Below are 10,272 nucleotides of genomic sequence, written 5' to 3'. Positions count from 1 at the left end.
CTAATTTCTCATTATTCAATTAATTAAATTTCACTAAAATCTAATTAATCTCGCACAATTCACCACAAATGTCGTCACCAGCCAAACACGGCACAAAACACATAAATAATTATTTAAATAATTAAATTGGGGTGTTACAACTTTCCCCCATTTACAAAATTTTTGCTCTCGAAAATCACCTGACAGGAAAAACTCTAGATAAGACTTCGTCATCCTACTCTCGAGCTCCCACGTCACACTGCCATCAGCAGAACCTCCCCAAACAACTTTCACCAAAGCGTTCTCCTTGCCTCGCAAGTGTTCCACTTCTCGATCCTCAATTCTTAACGACAAGGTTTCAACAGTAAAGTTCTCTCTAATTTGTACATCATCCAACTAAATCATATAAATGTACCTTCGAAGATATGGTGGTAACGCATCTCGATAGACCATCTCTCCTATCCTCTGAAGAATAAAAAATGGATCAATAAAACGCAGCGTAAATTTTTCAGATTTTAACGCACGACCAACGTCAAATTAAAGTATTGAGATTTAAAAGAAAAATTATTTTGACATGATTTTTTTTTTAAATGATACCTGAGGGAGTATGACACATGAATAGATTTCTTTTTTACCCCTTATAATGTTCTAATTAGCCTGATAAAAATGCTTGAATTGAATTGTGTTAATTTTTTTTATAAATCCCATAATTCCGTAATTGTTTTATTTTCAAATTTTAGCACTAGTTAATTTGCTCCCTAATGTATGAAAAAAAGAAAGAAAGAGAAAGGCATTCGCGGGAGTTTTTCAATGGACGTCCCTTCCACTTCGTCTTCTTCCCACTGCAATTCCAATGATTCCCTTCCTCTCTTCACTGATCCTTCCACCAATCCTCTCCCAAAACGACGCAAGATCAAGCCTATGGTATACTCACACCAAACGACGTCGTCTCATACATCACCCAATCTCAAGCGGTTCGCATGCAAACGAAGAGTCGTTAGAGTCCCCATTCGCCGTAAAAGGACCCATTTAGCTTCCATCGGATTCCCTCTAGGAATCTCATTTGCCGCTGTTATGGCTGAGGTTCCATTTTTTTTTCTTTTTTTCAGTTTTCCTTTTTTAAATTATATTGCTGTTGAAGAGATTGTTTAATTTGTATACGTGATTATTGTTAAGGTTTTGTATAGAAGAAATGCAGCATTTGATACTGATAGGGTTTCTCCAACTCATATATCATTGGTATGCCACTTTTATTTCTCATCTTTTTTTAATAGTAGTAAGTATGTATCACCGACACCTCGAAAAAAATAAGTCTGTTTGTATGACACTGATACGATACTGATATATCATTGATTATGTGTTTTATATGTACCAATTTGGATAATGAGATATTGAAATCTTACTCGGATTTATGTACTCATTGAGGATATGTTCATTTTCAATGTAGATTTGCACTTCAGCTATCAAAGAATCTCTTGCCAGTGTAAGCAAGACTTCAATTGCTGATACATCTTTTGATTGCGGTTTTACTGCATTTCTCTCTATTAGCAGTTCATGTGAACATCACTTGTTTTGACTGCCTAATCGGATTGCAGGTTTTTGGAGACAGGCTAGATGATCTGGCTAGGAACTTTGGACAATCTTTTGCTAGCACGTTGAGTACTCTCGGATCGATTTATGAATCATCTATGGGTGATGAAGGAAATAGTTTGAATACTATGAAGATGGAATTTCCAACTTGTAAATTGACTCGTGAGAAAGGTGATTTCTCAAGTGATTCTGTTATTGGTGATGATAAAAAAGAGAGAGTGTTGAGTGAAGAAATCATAGATCAAACAAATAATTGCAAAGAGGTCGAGGAGAATTTTCAAATGGATTCAACCAGTCATGGCATTACTCTGCATAGGCAATCAAACCAATTGGTTCATTTTCCTACAATCTATTCGGGATCTGGAATTAATAATAACTCTATGGTTAGTGCTGCTGAGAAATCTGTTATGGAAGAAAGTCGATCAAATGACCTTAAGGCGTTAGAACTTGCCCTTACAATGAAAAAACTGAAATTGAAAGAGACGCAGTTGGTTCTCAACTCTGATTTGAATCATCTTGAGAGATCAAAGTTGACCATGGGAATCTCAAAGGCATCTTTTAGAGTTGAAAAGTTTAAGAATCAGTTAGAAGATTTGAGACACGGTGAACTGATTAAGAGCTGCGTAGACTGTCTTATTGCTGGTCTTCTTGTCATGTCCTCCTCACTTACGTATGGTGCTTATGTTTATTCCTATGAACGGATCTCTAAATCTACTGCATCGTGCACTCGTTCAAATAAGGCAAGTATATAATATTTTTCCGCTGATTATGTTGTTATTTTAGTGCTTTCTAAAGTCGTGTTTAACAATACATTTGATACCCTGGCCCCATTTTGATAGTATGACATTAATTCCAGCTGCATATTGATCCAACACTGCCTTAATTGGAAAATGTTAGTGATGCATTTTTCTACTTTAGGAATCCAAGTCGTGGTGGAGTCCGAAATCAATGTTCTCGTTCGATTCAAAGTTACACGTTTTATGGTGTCAAGTTCAAGTTATGAGCCGAATGGCATTTGGCGTCTTAATGATTTTTGCAATTGCATATTTGCTAATCATGAGATCAACAACGGTATCAAAGACAATGCCAGTTACTTTCATTCTAATGCTATTAGGAGTTGCTTGTGGCTACTGTGGCAAAGTTTGTATAGATACGTTGGGAGGTACTGGATCTTTGTGGCTTTTATATTGGGAGATTCTGTGCATGGTGCACTTCTTATCAATTGTTTTCACTCCCACATTGTTCAAGATCCTTCATGGACCAGTTGCTGCATCGCAACAAACAAAGCAGAATATAATTCTTCCATATTGGTTTCGCCGATTTTGGTTCTATGCAACTTTGCTTGTGTTTCTACCATTATTTTGTGGTCTTTCGCCTTTTGCGGGTGTTAGTCAGTGGAAAGACCATTTTTTGTTGAAGGTGTCAATATTTGACAGATTGGAATGAAAGGCAGTTGTTTGGTCTTGGAAAACCTTTCTTTGCATACACTGCTCTTACTTTGAGCTACTTTGCTTGTGATTAGCTAAGGCATTAGTGAAGCAAAAACTATATAAATTGTATTCAGTTCCCATTTTGTTTAGTTTTATAGAAGGCCTATTTTGAAAATCAGACAGCATCAGGTGATCTTTAACCAATTAATTGGATAGTGATGATATTTGTAAGTTAACTGTATAATGTTTCTCACACGGCGTGATATTTGTTTGTGCCAAATCCTAAAAGATGTCATGTGAAATTTACCTTTGCCAGAGACACTGCAATTTCTTATGGAATGAAAGCATGGCAAGGACTCCTTGCATTGTCACTGACCCGCCAAAACATAATAGGCAATTTTACACCAAATTCTAAAGTGAAAAGCAAAAGAAACTTACTACAACTAGTTTGTGAGGCAGCCTTACAAAAGGATCTCTTGAGATTCTTCTTCATTGGAAAAGCAAAAGAAATTTACTATAATTGCTTTTGAGGCAACCTTACAAAGAGATCTCTTGATATTCTTCTTCATTAGAAGATCTGATAACAAAAATTGCATCGATAAGACGTAACATCTCAATCGACCAAACTATTTATTGCATTTTACTAGAGAATCTAAAAAAAGAAATACATTAAGAAAACTAAAGTAAATGTAGAAATTTTAAAAAGGTTTAGACATATTGAAATTGGTTTGAGCTATCCCGAGTTACAAATGCAAAAATCTTTGAGTTAGAGTGGTCTATTAGTTTTCCACTCTAAATTTCCATAGATTTCTTGAAACCTATTCACATGGATGGACATTTATTGATCAAATAAGTTGCCTTAACAACTTTACTTTTAAAACTCTGATGCCTCAGTTCTCAACAATATGCATCTTATCCGTTCTAAAATATTCTTATTTATCTGTTCAATGAGATTATTTTGTTGCGGTGTTTCAAATGCAATTTAATATAACTCAGAAAAATTCATAAAACTGCTCTGAAACAGTCTTAAAGTAATTATCAATTTTCAAAACATTTAGTTTGGCTTCCAATTAATTTCCCACAAAAGTAAAAGTATGTTATTTCTTAAACTTTTTAAAAGTTTCAATTTTATAGTTCAAAATGTAAAGTCGTACTTTTCGAGAAAAATTATCAATCATAGAAAAATCATAGTAAAAAAATACAATGTGACAAATTATGTTGTTTTTCTAGTACGGAAATGATTCAAAATTGACTCAAACTTCAAAGTTTTAGTTTTATCACAAAACTCTTGACTAACTAATTATGTATTTTTAGTTCAATAACTTCCGATTTCAGTAGCTATTAAAGTGAATGTGTAAAGTAGTGGAAGTTGGATTATTTTGTGAAAAAATTAAATCATGTTTAGTTATACACTACTTGTTTTAGTCCTTGGACAAATCAAAATCAATATTTGCTTCACTGCAGTTATTTTTCAAAACTAGCTAATGATGCCTTAATGATATACTACTTGTTTTAGTAGCTTACGAATTCTATTTCAAAATAACAAAATGAAACTGTCACTTTAACAGCAGATAAATCTGTGAGGAAAATGAAAATAAGCTAGAAATTATTTTATCATAGATCTAAGCCAAAACTGTCATACATTTAATTCGAAGTAAAAATAAATACTCATAAGAGAATACAAAGACAAGCTTAGAGCAATGTGAATTGGAGCTCAAGCTGATCAGAAATTCTCTACAAAATGGAATCAAGAAACATGTCTAAATTACCCTCACCACCTAGTTCACTTTTCTAGGATTTCTGAGCTTACAATTTCACATCCTATGAACCTTTGGACAGTTACTTTGGTAAAGAAAATTTTATGGGGCACCAAGGTGCTTCCTTGTCATCGTCATATTAAATATCGGCAAAACAAGCCAGGAAAATTGACATAATTGGCTTGGAGCCAATCAGAGAACCTCATGAGCCTTTCCGTAATACCTGTTTATGAACGGTGACTGCAAAAACAAACAAGTATATTATCAGTAAATTTTAGGTGCGAGTGAGTAAAATCAACAGAAATTCAGGGAGTGTGATAAACTTAATATCCTACCTTAACACTAGACACATCAGGTGCATCTGGAGATTGAACAGGGTAGAACTTATAAAATCTCATAGCATCAAATGCAGCTTTAGCTTCCTCACTCATTTCTGCGATGGCTTTCTTCCGTGCCTCCCTTGCCTACAAGAGAAAGGAAGGTTAAACAAAGCAGAAAAAGGCCTAATATGTGCAGTGCCCCAACAACACAAATCACCAAAAAGTACCTCTCTATTGGCTCTCTTTGCTTCCCGAACCTTTTCCTTGACAAATTCCTATAAAGAAAGAAAGGGATCGAGAGATCAAACAAACTTGTTACATAAAAGACATGACAATATGAATAATGAATCAACAAAATATCTTCTTTTTTTTACCTTGAAGGCATCCTTTTGGTCTTCTGATAACTCTTCCGCCTCGATAAGCTTATCGGTGAATTCCTGCAGAAAATTGAACATACGAGTGTAAGAGGCCTATAGCCATCTTTATTTCAAAGGCAAGAAGGTGGAGAAACGATGAAACACATCAATGATAAATAAGAACTACAGCCAGTATAGCATATGTCTAACAATCCCATTTAGAGTAACATGCAGCCATTTAGAGTAAACAACACTGATAATAAAAACAACAGCCAGTATAGCATTATCTTCCTGCAGAATAATACCAATACTAAGAAAAATAGAACAACGGGTAATTCATTACCTCGAGTTCGTCTAATTCCCAATCAAACTCACAGAAGACCTGCAACAAGCAATATATATACTACATAAGTTACATATATAAAAAAAAACATTTACACACAAATACTATAAGAAAATAAAATATACCAAACAATCCAAAGAATCCAAAGACTGTCAAACCTATGGGATAATATTTAAATCATAATTACCGGTTTTGGTTCAACTGGATAGATTATTGGAACCTCGGTGCTCTGTTCAAACTCATCTTCCTTAAATGGCTGATAGAAATCTGTGGAAAAAATAGCACTCATAAGTAACTATCTCAACAAAAACATTAACTGATGACGAACTAGTATGCCTCATACAAAAGAAGCATTAATAATTGATCAAGCAAATAATACTAGGGTCAACAACAGTTCATCATTCTCACTTTATTTGAACTATTTATTCAAAATTTATAAACTTCATAGGTAGAAAACTGTAATACTCTAAAGCCAGAAAACTTACAAGGCAAGCAGTACTCGTATTTCTTTAGTCTATCCAACTTCAGGTGCTTTAAAGCAGACCTGTACCACATATAAGACAGAGTTAGGACGAAATTATATTCAAGAAATCGCTATATTGAGGACAACAGGTCAAGAGTGTGTGGATAAACATCTCAACATGCAAACATAAAAAAAAATAATCAAAGGACCAACTCATCAAGCTGCACTTATGAAAATAAGTGGCTAAATACTTCTTACAATCATTGAAATTTTAAGGTTGTAAAGTAATTTTTCCCAACATTCAACTTAAGCTTCCGTGTAATTCATCAAGCTGTTTGCAGTTACTTTATTAAAACATTACATAAAGCCAGAGCATGTGTATTGCTATGCATTTCTTTCTGTACTCCCCTTGAAAAGAAATGCGATGAATAAAATTTTAAAATACGGGTCAAACGTAGAATAAAGAATATTAAGCAAAACTATCTATTTCTAAAAAGGATCAAGGGAACAGAATTCACAGTCAAACAGAAACCTATCAAGATTCAACAGAAGAGATTGTCCTCTTAGAAAAGATATTCTTCTACAGAATTATCTGAAATTGGTACAACTAATGACTCTTAATATTTTAGTTTAAAAAATGAGTATTGATGTTGAAGGGAAACGGCAAAGAAGAAGGAATAAAACTATACCTTCTTTGGGTGCAACGAAGTATAAATATTTCAGTCTTCAGTCTTTCCACTTGGCTATCTCTGTTGAAGACAAAAACAAAATTAAAAAGTTGAAAGGTGACCAAGGAGCATTGTTTCATATAAAACTATACCAAAGGAACCGCTGAAAGTAAACACATAAACAAGTTGGGAAAAGTACCGGTCCTCCAGGGGAATGTACGGAACCCAGTCCATTTTCATTTGTTTCATGGGAATTATCTCTTCAGCCTCTCTCTGAACGGAGTTAATCCCAATTTTATCAGATGGTGGAAAAGGTGAGACAACCTGTTAACAGGAAAAAAAAGTTCAAATATATTTAAATAAAAATCACAGTGAAAAAATATTCAGCACATCAAAATTGAAAGATGGATTCACTAGTAAAACTTATAGTTTCAAATAACAACTAAAACACTAAGGATATGATCCCGAGTATAAACCAAAGAAACCAGATCCCATAAGGAGAAACATCAAATTAAACCCAGAAGCAATGTATAATTAGTTACAACAATAAATCAAAGCTTTTCAAGGAAGATAGATATCATTATTGTTATTATTTGCATTGTGCATAATTGGGAGCCCAAATTGTCAATGTTTAATGAAAAACAACTGAAAACAACATTATTAGTTTGGTAGCATATCTTCAAGACACATAGACACCCAGTTTGAGAACTTACAGCTACAACAACCGGAATGCAGATAACTTTGTTTTCCTGTTTGTGCATAACCAATTGAGCTGCAACAACAAGATGCATAAGAACAATGTAAGCTAAATGTGACCTAATAAAAGGGTCGGCTACCAAGCAAATTAGTTGCCTAACCAACTCACAAAATGATGAAAACATAAAAGTTCACAGACTACTCACGCTCAGTGCAACCAAAGAGGTAAACCTTCTTCCCAGACAACAAGCCACCCTCTTCAAATGCATTCTGAAGACAAAATAAAACACACACAAACCATAAATATCATTAGCAATTCAATTCCATCAAATAAAGCACTGATTATCAACAGAAATCCAAGCGGGCCGAATACTCACTTCTAAATTAGAGAAATTCCATTTGATATCATACAAGGAATCCAATTGATCCCACTGCCATTATAACAAAATGCAGTGAGAAAAACAAAAAACCAACAAGTATCATCTTATAAAACAGTAAAAAAATTCAAATAAAATCAACAAACCTCAGTTCCAACTGGGAATGTTTCAACCCACAAGTCCTCCTACAAAATCAAATTCAACAAAAAAAAATCCCAGTTAGGTCAAATTAATTCAAATAACCTAAATAATCAAAACAATTTTTAAAACAACTCCAAAATTGCAAACATTCTTTGCCAGTTTCTTCTTAATAATATTATAAAAAAAACAATTTTTCTTGACTACACAATATGCAAAAACTCAAATTTCAAATAAACACAGATTATAATAATAAAATAAAACATTAACAACAGAGATTAAAAGTTGAAGAGCAAACCAAGTTGCGTTTATCTTCAAAATATTCCGGCTCAGATTGGGGTTTTGAGGTTTTGACACGTTTTGCTTTGGGAGGCGCTTTGGTTATTTGATTTTGGCTTTCGTTTTCTTGCGATGAACCTGTAGCTGTAGCAGGTTCGGAATCAGGTTTGGAATCTTCAGTTTGCTTGGTCTTTCTCTTAGCTCCTTTGGCCATTGTGGTGAATCGAATCGAGAACACAGAAAAGCAAAGGGAGGAAGAAGAAGAAGAAGATAGAGAATGAATAAAAAATAGGGTTTTTGAAGAGGTGAATGGAAGGCGCTAGATCCGGATTCAAAAACACCGTTTTATATTTATATTTATATATAAACTATTTTATATATTTTATATAAGCGTTAAAATAACGCTTGATTTTGAAGTTATCGTCGTTGAGACTAAGCTACCCTTTTTCGCGATCCCTGTTTTAAAAAACAATGCGCTATTCCTGTTATCTTTTTACCGTAATTTAAAAATTAAAAAAAAACTATTTAAAATATTTTAATAGAATCGGTGAATTTAGTGTCGTTTTATTTTTATGGATGTACAAATCTTGTGATAATTGAAATTTGTACTTTCAAGTGAGTAAGTGACTTTATGGTTTTATTGTGTAACTAATAACAAATATCTGAATATGCAATGAGGGATAAATATGTAATTTTTTTTGTGTTAAGTATGTGTAAGATTGGATAGATTTGAAGTTGATTGTATTTGATAGTAATTGAAGTAGAAAGTTTTTGAAAGAATTAGGGTGTGTTTGATTTAGTTTTTAAAAACAGTTTTTTTGTTTTCAAAATTTATAAAATTAAAAATTTGTTTGATTACAATGTTTTAGAAAACTGTTTTTAAAAACTCTTTCATTTTTATTGTTTTTAAAAGTGAAAAACAAAAACAGGTTTAACATGTTTTTCATTTTTAATTTTGGATTTCTGGATTTCTGTTTTCACTTGAGTTATCATTTTTTATTTTCTCATTTTTAAAACTGTTTTTAAAAATAATTTACCAAACAAATATTTCTATTTTCTCATTTTTAAAACAGTTTTGAAAAGTCATGTTACCAAATAAATTTTTTAATAGTTCTCTTCTTAAAAATACTTTTCCAAAACAATTTTATAAAACATATTTTAAAAAGTGAAAAGCAAAACTGATTCAAACGGACCCTTAATCTCGATAGAATTAAAATTTAATATTTATTAGTTGAATTAGTTAGAGATTACTACCAAGTAATCTCAATTGTAAGTAGTTATGGAATATGAGAAATTACTTTGAATAAACGTAGAGAGAAATTCTACAGAATTTAATTCACCTTTTTCCCTTTCTCCTCAAACTCTAATTTTCTCCATCCTCAATTCTCTTTCACAAATTTCTTTTCTTCTCAAATTGTTGTGCAACAAAATCATCTTGCAACGAATGTGTGGTTGAATCACTCGAGTGATGAATGGGGAATGAGAGTAACGATCAATCAGGGATATTGATTCTCGTTCAATCAAGATTGTTTTGGATTGTCTCCAAGATTGAGGTTAATTCCAACATTTGGTATATAGAGCCCTGACTGCGATTCTTGAGAGGCATGGCGCAATGACTTCTCATTTGAACGGACATTTTCTAGCAAATTCTTTTAATCTTTAGTGGTAAGAATTATGAAAATTAGTGTAAGCAGATGAAGGTTACTTTCTGTTATCAAGATTTTTGGGATCTTGTGAAGAATGAAGTAACACCAATTGAAGAGAATGTTACTGATGAACAAAATCTTGCACATAAAGATTTGAAGAAGAGAGATTGTAAAGATCTCTTTATAATTTATCAATGCGTTGATCTAGACAACTTTGAGAAAGTTGGTGA

General features: G+C 32.9%; 2 protein-coding genes across 2 annotated transcripts; one reads left to right on the top strand and one right to left on the bottom strand.

Annotated features, from left to right (window-relative positions):
• The first annotated feature begins 724 nt into the window (after nt 1–724).
• Nucleotides 725–3,271, top strand: LOC127105478 (protein CPR-5). Its single transcript, XM_051042666.1, has 5 exons — nt 725–1,062; nt 1,156–1,218; nt 1,427–1,462; nt 1,575–2,309; nt 2,488–3,271. The coding sequence occupies exons 1-5, from the start codon at nt 745–747 to the stop codon at nt 3,013–3,015; spliced, it is 1,680 nt and encodes a 559-aa protein (XP_050898623.1). The 5' UTR covers nt 725–744; the 3' UTR covers nt 3,016–3,271.
• A 1,323-nt stretch (nt 3,272–4,594) lies between these two features.
• LOC127105477 (protein HEAT INTOLERANT 4) lies at nt 4,595–8,747 on the bottom strand. Its single transcript, XM_051042665.1, has 14 exons — nt 8,416–8,747; nt 8,126–8,164; nt 7,980–8,033; nt 7,809–7,872; nt 7,620–7,678; nt 7,106–7,230; nt 6,928–6,987; nt 6,261–6,319; nt 5,963–6,042; nt 5,776–5,814; nt 5,451–5,513; nt 5,304–5,351; nt 5,092–5,220; nt 4,595–4,996 (listed from the first exon to the last, which is right to left on the bottom strand). Exons 1-14 carry the CDS (start codon nt 8,608–8,610, stop codon nt 4,949–4,951), a joined length of 1,062 nt encoding a protein of 353 aa, XP_050898622.1. The 5' UTR covers nt 8,611–8,747; the 3' UTR covers nt 4,595–4,948.
• Nucleotides 8,748–10,272: the final 1,525 nt, after the last annotated feature.

Source organism: Lathyrus oleraceus, chromosome 7 (assembly GCF_024323335.1).
Source record: "Lathyrus oleraceus cultivar Zhongwan6 chromosome 7, CAAS_Psat_ZW6_1.0, whole genome shotgun sequence".
Classification (NCBI taxonomy): Eukaryota; Viridiplantae; Streptophyta; class Magnoliopsida; order Fabales; family Fabaceae; genus Lathyrus; species Lathyrus oleraceus.
Note: the sequence above shows the minus strand (reverse complement) of the source record. Positions and strands in the feature narration are given on the sequence as shown.